Source organism: Pteropus medius, unplaced genomic scaffold, assembly GCF_902729225.1.
Source record: "Pteropus medius unplaced genomic scaffold, Ma_sr-lr_union100, whole genome shotgun sequence".
Classification (NCBI taxonomy): Eukaryota; Metazoa; Chordata; class Mammalia; order Chiroptera; family Pteropodidae; genus Pteropus; species Pteropus medius.
Genome location: NW_024340701.1, coordinates 906,731 through 919,496, shown reverse-complemented (window position 1 = coordinate 919,496; position 12,766 = coordinate 906,731). Strand labels below are relative to the sequence as shown.

Here is a 12,766-nt window from a genome sequence, read left to right as displayed (position 1 = left end):
GAAACTAGCACGTTTCTTTCCCTTCAAGAAGAGAAGAGAGATATTCCAAACAAAGCATCTGCAAAGACATGTAGGTGCATCACCTGTTCAGTCCTCACAGTAACACTGAGGCAGCATCCATTATCATTGCTAGCGAGGAACCTGAAATTTGAAAAAACTGAGCACTGACACAGGGCACACAGCCAGTGGGCGAAGTTAAGACTAGACACAGGTTTGTCTAACTCCAAAACCCGTTTTGTCATTTTCAGATAACAGTAAATGTTTCCTTGAGATTAGGCATTGAGGGTAGGGAGTGGCAGAGGTGAGACAAGAGACAGCAGGTATCCGATTTTGCAAGGCCTTTACCTTTAAGTCATATTAAAGAGTGTAGACTTGAAACAGGGCAAGAGTTGCCACTTAAAGGGCTTTAAAGAGGAAAAGATGTGGTCAGATTTGTGTAGGAAGGATCACTTTGGCAATAAGAGAATGGATTAGAGGGGAAAGAGGAAGTTATTGTAAAAGCAAGAGATGATGGGGTCTGGCCAACGGGTTGGCTGCCAGAAGGAAGGAAAGTAGATGATTAGACAGGAAATAAGATGAAGTCTGTATTTCATGCTTGATTAGATTTTGGGAGTGAGGGAGAGGGCAAGGTGTCAAGCCTGACTCAGGTTTCTTGTTCGGTGTTTTGGTGTGTCATTTACTAGGATGGAGAACACGGGGAAGTAAAGAAGTTTAGGGAAGAAAATTAGTTCGTTATTTAAGACATTTTGAGTTTGTATGGATATCTAGAAAGAGATTTTCCAGAGGCATTCGGATCTGTGGTCTGGAGCTCAGGAGAAAGGTGCAGGCTGGAGACCGTGATCTTATGGGTAGCTGAAGCTGAGAGCGTGGTTGAAGCCATCTTGTGGGGAGAGGTCAAGGACAGAGACTAGAGCACATGGACCTTCTACTAGCTCAGGACCAGGCACAGGTGGGAGGCCAGTGCTTAACCCACTGGATGGCTGGTGACCTGAAGAGAGGAGCTGGGCACTCTCACTTGGGTCAAGGGAGGCAGATTGAGCAATTTGTCCAGCGCTGAGGGAGGAGCCAGATGAAGTCAATAGAAAACTAATTTTCTTTTCTGTTGGAAGAAATGAGGTGTGTGGCCGCTGGGTAATTGCAGATAACGAGGGGACTTATTCTTAATATGCAGAGTGGCCATGGTCCCCAGAGTACAGAAGACAGGACGGATTGGAGGTGCCCTGACAAGGCCAGACTTATTTGGGAAGAAAATCACCCTATCAGAGCCCCTCTTGACAGCGCCATCACAGCCCCTGGGCCCTATCATAAACTCCACTCCAGGGCCCTTCCTGTCCCCTTCCTACCCCTCAGCCCTCTTGCACAACTCTTCCTGCCCCATTCCCCTTACTGTAAACTGCCTAGCTCCCCTTATCGTAGGCCCCTCCCTCCACTCTCTACCCCCACAGCACAGGCATACACACTAAGGGAGACAAATGACGGGGCCTCAGCTGAGCGGGGCTCGTGTCCGGCCCATAAACCACGGGGATGGGTCACGTCTGGAGTTGCCATGGCCGCCACTACCCACCCATCTGTCTTCTCTCTGTTCTGCTTCACACCAGACCTCATGGCTCCCTGAGTCCCTGGAGGAACAAGGTGTTTGTATGTCTGGGTCCTGGGTTACCTCTCCATGCCCACATCCACCGTGGGTACATTCATGTTGAGTTCTGTGAGACAGGGCCCTATGTGACAGCTGCAGAGGCCTCCTGACCCCACCTTGACCTTACCACCCCCCACATCTGATTATGACATCGATGTACAATACTTCTGCCATCACAGCATCGATCCCATGAGGGTTGGTGGCGGCCGAATCCCTGGTTATGGCCCGGAAGCATGTATGGTAGGTGGGAGAGGGGTGGGAGGAGAGGCAAGGGAAGGGATGGGAAACTGTGGGCAGTGGAATAGAAAAACCCAGCCACTTGGGCCATTTCTGTCCTAGGCTTACTATAGTGGGACAAGTTCTGGCCCATATCAATGATACTGAGGCCCTAGCGTACCTGTTCCTGTAGCCACCACGGTTCTAGGACAGTTTTGAGCATGGAGTTTCTGATGGGAACCAATACTTGTGAAACTGCTGTGACAGGGTCTGGCAGACAGACATATTTAACTTGAGATTCAGCCAGACAAGGCGAAAGCCTGACCAGTACCAGCTTTGAGCCTACTGGGGTAGGAGAGGCAGGGCTTGGGCTGAGGTGTATCCAGTAGAAGGCTGCTGGCCACGGTGTTAGGGGATCACAAACCTGGACCTGCTCCACTGGTCTGGGAATGCACAGGAGCAGATGCCCAGGCAGGTTGCTGTTTGAGCACATAAGCCGGGGGGGGTCTCAGGGCAGGTGTTGCCCAGGGCCCTGGCCCAGCAGTGCCAAGGCTTGTGCCTTGTCACCAGTGATTATTGCCTGGGCCACATCTCCCACATACATGCAAGTGCTGGCAAAGTCACCCTGGCCGTGGGCGTGATGAATGGCCGCACAGTAATGAAATGGAGACATCAAGGCGGGTGGCGGGAAGACGGAGTGTGGCGGGCGGGCCGTCCCCATGCGGCAGCAACAAGAAGGATCGCCCAGCGGCCGGGGGCCGTCAAGGGAGAAATTACACATTTACTCTGCCTTTTTCTTACTGCGACGGCGCCCATATATCACTACTGGGGCCGGGGCGGGACACGCCGGCCAATTTCCAGCATGAATTATGGGACTGAGAAGCATTGAGACCAGGCTTCCTGCCGGGCCAGCATCACCCAGCCCAACTTGAAGCTGGAGATGCTGCTCCCAGGGAATGGGACCCCTGGTTTAGTCTGTGGCTCCTGAATCTGACCCTGCTTCCCACCCCGACCCCTGTAAGACCACCTATGGACGTGGAGGGGAAGGACGGGGCCCATCTAAATGTCTTCTCTTTCTCTTTTTAGATGACTGCAAGAACATTGCCAACATCATGAAGACACTTGCATATCGAGGCTTCATCTTCAAGCAGACATCGAAGCCGTTCTGATCGGCTGAGGATGGGATGGGATAGGACAGGGTAGCTGCTTGGCCCAGCCCAGGACCCTCCTCTCCCTCACCAGAGGGGAAAAGGGAGAGTGGCACAGTTCTACATCCAGAGTGTCCCCCAGCCTGCCATGTGGGCTAGTGCCCTAGGTAAGGGCTTGGCCACTTGGCCCCTCTGGAACAGACACTTTGTGCCCCCCGCCCCCACCCCTAAACCTCAGCCCAGTATTAGCCCCTCCCATTGTGGGCCTGGGCTAGGGCGACCCAGGTACTCACCACCTCCTCCCTGGTACACAGGCTTCTACTGGGGCCACCAAGCCCCCCTGTGCCCCCTCCCATCCATAGTGCATGGTGTGCGGTGCCCCCAGGGCTCCAGGACAGGTCAGGCCCCACCCTGTGTCCACCCCATCCCCGCTGTGAACGTGCCACTGAATAAAGTCGGGGAAACGAGGCCTTGCGTGTGTGTATGGACCAGGTGTGCTGTGCCTGACACTGTCAGAAGTATAGGGCTTGGAGTGTGTTCCAGACTGCTCGGTGCTCAAGACCACCAGTGTGGTTGGTCGTCACTAGAGTAAGTGCCTGTGATACGCGCACTGAATGTGCACAGGGCCATGGGGCCTGTCTGAGCATGAGGCTCTTTGAAGCTGCTGGTGTCTGAGGCCACTGCTGTTCGGGAGCTGTCGGGTGTAGGACCGTGGGTGTTCCCAGGCGCACGTGTTTGGGCAACACTGGCAGTGGTTAGTGGTTAGAGGGCTGCTAAGGGTCTCCATGCAGGCAGGCCCCAATGCTGCCCCCGTGAAGTGGGTGTGGTGACCCCCTCCTGCCCACCCTCCCAGCCAGGGCCATCAGAAGTACTGGGAAGGAAAAGGAAGCAGTCCAGTCCAACTCAGCAGCTCTATTTACATAGCAGCATCGCCCATAACCCATGTGGCCCCTCACGGTTTCTTGGCTTTCTTCACAGAAGAGGAGCTAGAGGCCGATTCCCGTCGCTTCCTCTGAGGAGACACAGAAGGTGTTGAGGTCAGTGGCCCATGAGGCCTGATTCAGGGAAGGTGATGCCCACTGGCCAGCCACTCACTCCCATCTCAGAACCCCTCAGAGTGACAATTCCCACTGCAGACACTAGAGGGAGTGGAGCCTGTACACACATATGCGCCACTCACGTAGGGCCAGTTTGTACTATCCCAGCCTGTACTGGCTCTTACCGAATTGGGCGTGAGAGGTGCGCCCACCACGTCAATGATGGTGTCCTTGGTGGAGTCAGAGCCGAGACCAGGTTCGGGTACTGCTGACTCAGCAGAGGCTGGGGCAGGGCCCGATGCTGGTGTGGCAGGGCCTCCCAGCACACCAGCCCGTGCCAGTGCCTCGTGCCGGTGCCGCAGCATCTGCAGCTCGTACTCGCAGTTGGCACAGGCCTGCTTGAGCTCATAGAGCAGCACCAGGTCACTCCGCAGTTCGTTGAACATGTGCACCAGCTCCTCCGTAGGTGTGGGGCTCAGCTCTGCAGGTGGGTGGGTATAAGGCAGGGCAGAGCCAGGGTATGATGGAAAGAATTGCCCTCCCCCTGCCTTTATCCACAGGCTCAGGTAGGTACATCCCATGGAGCCCAGCCTCCACACTCACCCACACCCAGCTCCAGCAGCATCTGTTCCAGGGCCTTGATCTTCTTCTGTCCCACAGAGCTTGGCAGCTTCATCTGCAATGACCCAGCAGCTAAGCCCTCTCCCCCACAAGCACCTTAGGATGAAGGGACGCTAAAGGCAGTGGGGGAGTAGAAGAGAGGTTAACCCCGGGAGACAGCTCTGAGTCAGAAAAGGAAATAGCAAGTGGAATATAGTAAAAGCTGTGACCTCGGCCTGGCCACATCTCCCTGAGGTCATCTCTACCTGCAGCACATGGCACCACCTCTCCTATTGCTCCAGCCCTGTGGCCTGCACTCAGGCTGCAGAGTGCCTAGGGCCCACACGTTGAAGGAGGTGACACACGTACCCGCTGGCTCCGCAGCGTGACACCTGCGGACTTGAAGTCTGGAAACTTGATGCCTGCAGTCTCAGGAACGGCCTGGGGGAGAAGGAGTTATGGAGACCAAGGTGTCACAGGGAGAGAGCCCCATGTTAATCCCAGCACGCTGCTAGTTCTGGGTGTCCTCAGAGCCCTCTGCTACGGGTCCTCTGTGCTAAGTGACCCCTCCACCCTGAGCTGAGCTGACGTAAGTCCCCACACCGGCTTCTCGGCCTCCTTTTTCTGGGGTAGCTTCTTCTTGGGAGCCTTGCGTTCGGTGCGCCGCTGCTCTGCGGTGGTGTCTGCCGCCGTTATCAGCTTCTGCAGGTCCTGACTGCGCTTCTCCCGCTCCTTCTTCCGGGCCTCGATCTTGCGCAGCTCCTGCAGCAGGTACTCCTCCTCCGCCACCTGGGAGAGTCAAGAGATAAGTATGTGAAGGCACACAGGAAAGTGAGGGTAGACGGGGAGATGAAGGGGCACTGGGCTGTCTGTGAGGGAATCTGAGATGGAAGAGATCATGAGGGAAGTGAAGGGCTATGGAGGGGCACACAGGCACCAACCATTGGGGGACCGGAAGGGTTAGGGAGTTGAGGGCAGTGGGTTTGGGGGCACGGAGGGAGAGTCTGTGGGGCTTAGTGCTGACCTGCTCTGGGGTCCGGTTGTAGAGACGCTCCAGCTGTTCCTTCCGCCGTCGTTCATGCCCCGCATCAAATACTGGCATCTTGAGATCTGTGCCTGGCACAGCCCGCACATTAGCAAGCTTGGCACAGATGTGGTAGTACCGCTCCTTCAAATCCTCCACGGAACGCTTCTAAGGTTAAAGGTGGGGGGCGGGAAGAAGATGGATGAATACTCAGAGGCACGTGGAAGAAGGGATTGCATAAAGGTAGTGGGCCTACCAGACCTGGGGGTTGTGCACACGTGCAAATGCACAACAGCTCACCTTGAACTGCTGGTGGTCATACCGGTCATGGATAACTACAAAACGAAGGTCAAAGCGGCGACTGAGGTCAAAGAGGTGATCAGTTTCTGCCTTAGTCCAAGCGTCATCATGAAGATACAGCTGGTACTCCTGCTCTGAATACACGGGTACTTGCACAGTCTATTGGCACAGAGGGACAGAGTAGGGGCATGCCCATGTTGTGTCATGTCCAGTGGGCTCCAGCCCCCTATGACCACAGCCCTTCCTATTTATTTCCAATCTTGGGCTGGACAAAAGTGAATCCTCTCCTAGGGCCCTAAACAGGGCAGCCTGCAGGTGGTGTTTCCAGAGTGAGGAAAGAAACTATCTGCTTGACCAGAGGCCCCGGCAGGCTCTAGGACTGAGCCTGCCTCTGCACTCACTTCCAGAGCAACGTCACCATGCTTCAGCTCCAGAGCCCCAGTAATAGCATCTATGTTTCTGCCCCCATGGTTAAGGTGAGGGACCCACGTGTAAGAGCTTCTGCAGAGTCCAAAGGTCAACTCTGGAGTAGGGCAGATGGCTAAATACTGGAGAGAATACTAGGCTCCCCTAGTCTATGGAGCACACTTGTCTGAAGCACTTCTGCCACCCAGTGGTGACAGCGAGACTTGTGGCTTCCTCAGAGCTGGCCAAGGTCACATACATAGATACAGAAAGGGTGCCTGAATCCTATTCCCCTGCCCATGCCCCTGCTTCCCCTCTCCCAAGTCCTGTCCCCAAGACCTCCCTCGGGGACAAACAGCACCATCTGGGTCTCTGAAAGGAGTCAGTGCTAAGCTGGACCAGGGAAGTTTCTTTTCTCTATCAAAGACCACAGTGGCCCTGAACTTGCTCTCAAGACTGTTAATTCCAGCAGCCTCTTGGACATCTCCTGCTGGAGGTCCCACATATATCTCAAACTTAATATGTTCAGGTGACAGGTGTTAACTAGATTTATTATGATCATCTTTCAATATATACAAATATCAAATCATTGTACATTTCAAATAATGTTATGTCAATTATACCTCAGTTTAAAAAAACTAAAAAACTTGGTATGTTCAGTACTACGCTCATCATCTTTCCTGAAACTTAAATCTCCTCCAGTCTGGATCTCAGTCACTGTCACCATCACCCAATTCAGGTGCCTTTGCTAGAACCTGGGAGGCATCTTTAACTCCTACTTTTACCCTTGACCCCTCCCCTTCCCCAAATCTGTCGCTTTTACCTCCAGAGTCTCAACTACAACATCTCAGTCCAGATCACACTACCACTTGCCTGGATCAGAAAAACAGTCTCTCATGGTATCTCTGCCTCCATTCAACCCTCCCCCTAGCAATTCTCTACCTGCAGCCAAGATGGGATCTCTCTGAACCGTGCTGCTTAAACGACAACCTGCAGACCAGTGCTGTTTGCAACTTGTAATTACTGGTGTATGGTAAGTATGGAAATTGAGAGTAGGCATTTAGAAACCTTTATAACGATTTTGCAACAATTATACACTGCTGAATCTAATATGAAGAAACATGAACTTGTATTTTGTCTTGTAATTTTACTATCCTTATCAATCTGATGGATTGGAAAAAAAAATTTAAATTCCTTCACTACTAGAATGTTACTCAGACATAAAAAAATGAAATTTTATCATTTGCAAAGACATGGATGGACCTAGAGGGTATTATGCTAAGTGAAATAAGTCAGAGAAAGACAAATACCATATTTTTTATATGTGGAATCTAAAGAACAAAATAAATGAATAAAACAAAAACAGACATAAATACAGAGAATAAACTGTTGATTGCTGGATAGGAGGGGTTTGGGAGGGTTGGATGAAAAAGATGAAGGAATTAAGTACAAATTGGTAGTTACAAAATATTTGTGGGGATGTAAAGTACAGCATACAGAATACAGTCAATAATATTATAATAACTATGTACTGTGCCAGGTAGGGACTAATGAGGAAATCGCTTTGTAAATTACATAAATGTCTAACCACTATGCTGTACACTTAAAACAAATATAAAATAATATTGAAAAATAAAGATAAATTCCTTCACCAGATAATCTGAGAAGCAGTTTTAGAGGCTTTTTAAGCCTTTTCCAAGGATCCCTACTACTCTAAAAAGTGCCTTCTAGATCATTTGCATAGTCCTCAAGAGCAAGGGTTGTCTAGTTTACTTTCTACCATCAGGGTTCAGCACAGGGCCCAGCACTCTATAAATAATGAATATTTACTGAATCAATCAATGGATACAGGGGTGGAAGACTTCTCTCTCTGCAGCCATTGTCCCTCATGGACCCTAAGTTCCAACCAAGACTAACAGTTTCTGGGACATACCAGACTCTCCCGATCAGCCTTTGTTCTTGCCTGAAATGCCTTTCCACTTCCACATTCCTTCTACCTAGATAACTTCTCATCCTCTTGATCTCAGTCAGGCATCATCTCCTCTGAGAAGTCTCTAGTTTCCCAAGCTTGGTTAAGTATCCCTCCTATGCATTTCAGTTCCACTTAATTAAAAACAGTACTCAGGAACTGTGCAGCTAGTCCTGCTCTCAAGGAGCTCAAGGTCAAGTGAGGGAGCCATTCATTCATTCAATAAATATTTATCAGGGGGCTGCTAGACTTATGCTGGGGACACAGTGCTAAATAAGATGGACAAGGGCCTTATTCCCAAAGCTCACAGTCCAGCTGAGAAAACAATTTAGTACAGAGTGGCGAGTTTGATGACAAAGGTAAGCCTAGAGTGTAATGAGTGACACTTGAACCAACCTAGAGACAGGGTTGGTTAGCACGGAGGTAAATGCAGCCTAGTTCAATCTTAAGGGTAGACAGAAGTGAATTGACGAGGGAAGATGTTAGTGGGAATCCTAGGCAGAGGGGGCAATACAAACATAATAATGAGAGAGAACAGCCTAATGTGTGCGGGGTTGGCAGTTAGGGACATGTTAGGGAAACAAGGGAGAGACAGGGAAAGGCGTAAGAGTCAGCAGCGGCCAGCTGCTGCAGGCCTTGTGTGCCCTGCTAAGGAGTCTGGAGGGTGACTGGAGCCAATATGGTTAAAGAGAAGAGTGAAGTGGTCATGATTCTCTTTTGGAAAGACCACCCTGGCTGCAGTGAGAACAGACAGGGTAAAACAAGAGCCTGAGAGACCAGCTGGCAGGTTTTAGAAATAATTGAGGTGTGAAGTGAAGAAGCCTGAACTAAAACAGCACAAGTGGAAGGTAGAGAAAACGACACAGACTTGAGGCTTTCGTTAAAAACCACAGGACTTCCTAAATGGATGTGAGGGGTGAGGGAAGGTGACTCCTGTGTTTCTGACTTGAACAAGAGAGCAGCTGGGGAGCCACGGACTAAGAACGGGACTCCGAGAATAAGCAATATTGGAGAGATGATTAAGTTCACTTAACTCTGACTTCATTCTCTACCTGTAGTCACCATGATCTTCCTAAAACTGAAATTTAATCCTGACACTACTCAAAATCTGTCAGTAGCTACCCAAAGACATCAGGGCAAAGCCCAAATTCCTGAGCCTGACTGCCAAGCCCTGCCTGACCTGACTCCTGCTGACTGACCTCTCAGGCCTCATCTCCCACCATGTTCTACCTTGAGCTTTAAGCTTCATTAACAGGGAAGTGCCCACAGCATACCATACATATGATTGCTTTTTAAACTTTGCTCATGCTGTCCCCTCTGCCTGAAAATAAAACAACTGCATTCTTTTCCTAATATCGTCTGGTGAAATCCTTCAATACTCAACTCAAGCTCTGACTTTTCCAGGAAGCTTCCGGGACCTTCACGTCCTTCCAAAATAGCATGTATCCCACCAAACTGTAATTGCCTGTACCTTCCCCTCTCTCCTCCTCAATATGGAGAGTTTCTCAACAGTATCTGCGTCTGATTCATTTTTGTGCCCTCGATGACTAGGGCTTGGCTTGGCATGGAATAGTATTTACTAAATGCAAAATGGACATTCTTTTGTCTTCACCTCGAATTGTCTCATCCAGCCTTCCCTCCCATTGCCTCAGATGCCTCACCTCTCGTTGTCCCTTCTCAATCTTACATCTCCAGCCTCTCCTTCCACTGGACCTGAGGAGCCTAAAGGTGGTGGTAAAATGGAGGAAAACCAGGCTTGGGGCATAGGGGAGAATGCTGGGTCACATCTGAATGTGCTGAGTCTGAGAATCCTGTGAGCCATCAGGGCTCTGCAGGTCCAGTTAGATATACTGGGCTGACAGGAAAGTCAGGACTTGGGAGTCCTGGGTTCAAGCCTCTAGTGCTTTCAGGCTGGAAGTCTAGGTTGCTCCAGGCTGCAGGGAATGAGGCTATACTGTATAGTGGCTTAAACAGTGGCCTAGGCAATCCCAGCCCATCCTCTCACTGGCTGGGGAGTCTGGGTAAGGCTCTGCACCATCTGATTCAGTAACTAGACCAAGGATAATTCAGCTTGGACTACGGTGCCAGCAGAAGATGAAAAAAGGGAAGACGAGGTTTATTATGGAAACAGAATCCATAGGATTCACTGATTATCACTGAGGTTTAGTTCAAATGCCACCTTCTCAGAGAGGTCCTTCCTGACCACCCTATCTAGGTGAGACTACCCCTACACCTACGAGTTCACTCTTTATCTCATTTCATATCCCATTCATATCCTGCTTTCATTTTATTGATGGCTCTTACCTGAAAGAATCCAATTTATTTGCTTACATGTTTCTGATCTGTCTTCACCTACCTTCTTTGTCTCATTGTTGATGAAATACAGAGCTAAGGGAGAAACTAGGTCGAGAATGATTCCCAAGTTTCTGGTTTAGGCAATTGCGTGGATGGTGGTACCATTCACTAATATGGGGAACAGGTTTGGGGGTAGAGAATAGAGAGAACCTACTTAATCTAAAGCATTTGTGGAGCATTCAGGAAGAGATGTTAAGTAAATGAATGGGTATGTGGGAACTGTTGCTCTGGATTGGAGATATTGAGCTGGGGTCAACGGCAGACAGAGAGTAATTGAAGCCACAGGGTAAATGAGAAGCTAGGGAGAAGGTACAGAGTGTGAAGGGTAGAGCACCTAGGATATAGCTCTAAGAAATAATGACATTTGAAGGGCCAAGAGAAGCCACCAAAAACCAGAGCAGGTCCAGGAAAGGACAGGGTCCCACCCTGCAGGTATCCACAACAAGAACTATGCAGGTAACCATGGTTGAAACGAAGGCTTGAGCATGCCTCTAGAGCCTACCCTAGGATACTGGAGAGCTCACACGAGTGGCTCAGAGTGGGTGGACAACCTTGCTCTATGTCCAAATGGTGGTGGCTCACCTTATTGAACCTAGCAAAGGGGTAATCTTTGCCCTCCTCAGCTGCCCGTCGCCAGTGGAAGAACATAGCTCCATCCTTGCGGGCTGGGTTGGTGAATGGCATCCACTTCCAGGGCCGCACCTTCTTGGAGCCCAACTTGGCCTTCACTGTGCGATAGCCTTGACCAGTGTCACTGGGTAGAAGTGGGGGTGCATCCCTAGGAGCAAGGTTTAGGGAGGTGAAAAGTTAAGAGTCAGAGGTGTGTAGAGAGCCTTTGGGCCCAGGTTGCTGATCTACCCTAGAACAAGTAAGTTAGGTTCTGGAGGGAAAGAGCTGAGCTCCTCCTGCCTCCTACTAAGTGAGCAGGAGTCCTGGCTGGGGAGGGAAGGCAAGGTAGAACTGACAGAGAAAACTAAAAGTTGGGAACATGCAGGTGGGTCAGAGACCAGAGTTTTGGGGGAATTGGGGTTTTAATACTTGCTTCTTGTCAGAATAAAGCAGTGCATAGACCTCCCGGTGCATGCCTTCCGGCCTCTTGAAGGTCAGTGTCTCGGAGGACTTCTTGGACTTTTTCTGAGGAAGGAAACCACAGGAGAGGAGCCACAGGCTAGACTCCTTTCCCTGAAAATTCTTTATCCCAGTTCAATCCCTGAACTAGCACCTACAAGTACAGTGACACATACACTATGACAAATAACAAAGGCACAGAAACTCACTCACAGGGGCACCCCTAGTCTGAGCAGGTCATTTCCCTCCCCACTCCCGCCTCACCTGGGTAGAGCCCTGACCTGTCAGAGTAGAAGATACTTTCCCACCATCTCCCAGAATGTCACACTGACTTGGTGTCCCTACCCCAATATTCTACAAGTGTCACACTCTCTTGGTCGTCTCATCTCTTCTCATCATTTCCAAGTTGTCCCACCTCCTCAATCCCATCTCATCAAGGTGACACATTTTCCGTCCCGTTATGTCACACCTTTTACCGCCCATATCTCTAGAATTGTAGCACCCCATCATCTCCCTCATCTCTCGTCCGTTGTCACCATTCCCGCTACCCAACACTTTCAAGCACTCCTGTTACCTTGTCCGGGTTGATAATGTCCTTCTTGCTGATGGTCCCAGAGGCTGCATCCCCCTCTGGGCCCCCAAGTTCTAGAATGTCCCGCACATCTGCGCCTGTAGCCATCGTGCCTGAGCGGGGAGCGCCCCGAGGTCAAGGGTCAGTGCCTGAGGAGGGATCAGGCTCAGATCAGTGGGCAGAGCCACTTCAGCCCAAGTCGAGTCGGGGTGAAGAACCAGGCCGCAAGGAGGAAGGTGGCCCAGGTCAGGTCAGGGTTCTGCCTGTGTCCCGCCACTTGGGTCTCCCTAACAGCCCCATCTGCCTCCTAAGCCCCAGCACCTCCGCACCTGGAACCCTCCGCACCGAGCACTGCAGCCCTCCTATCCCAGCAAAGCCGCGGACAGAAACTTCCGGTAGTGCGCATCAGACACGCGGCCGACAGGAACACTTCCGGT

The 12,766-nt window shown here is 50.8% G+C and overlaps 2 protein-coding genes across 12 annotated transcripts in view; one reads left to right on the top strand and one right to left on the bottom strand.

Moving 5' to 3' along the window:
* Window positions 1-3,468, top strand: part of ERI3 (ERI1 exoribonuclease family member 3) — a 122,081-nt gene extending 118,613 nt beyond the window's left edge. For 9 of the 10 annotated variants that reach the window (XM_039883960.1, XM_039883918.1, XM_039883933.1 and 6 more), the window contains one exon: window positions 2,939-3,468. In XM_039883960.1, the coding sequence (XP_039739894.1) occupies window positions 2,939-2,968 (30 nt within the window). In that variant the 3' untranslated portion in view covers window positions 2,969-3,468. The remainder of the gene's footprint in view (window positions 1-2,938) is intronic. The other variant, XM_039883942.1, reaches the window with a different exon arrangement.
* Window positions 3,469-3,892: 424 nt separating this feature from the next.
* Window positions 3,893-12,766, bottom strand: DMAP1 (DNA methyltransferase 1 associated protein 1). 2 transcript variants are annotated; one of them, XM_039883863.1, is made up of 11 exons: window positions 12,659-12,766; window positions 12,333-12,478; window positions 11,733-11,824; window positions 11,273-11,468; window positions 5,962-6,120; window positions 5,662-5,829; window positions 5,241-5,426; window positions 5,007-5,078; window positions 4,641-4,713; window positions 4,223-4,518; window positions 3,893-4,012 (listed from the first exon to the last, which is right to left on the bottom strand). In XM_039883863.1, exons 2-11 carry the CDS (start codon window positions 12,435-12,437, stop codon window positions 3,953-3,955), a joined length of 1,407 nt encoding a protein of 468 aa, XP_039739797.1. In that variant the 5' UTR covers window positions 12,438-12,478; window positions 12,659-12,766; the 3' UTR covers window positions 3,893-3,952. The 2 variants fall into 2 exon arrangements, with proteins under 2 accessions (XP_039739797.1, XP_039739804.1); XM_039883870.1 differs by having other exon boundaries at window positions 12,675-12,722.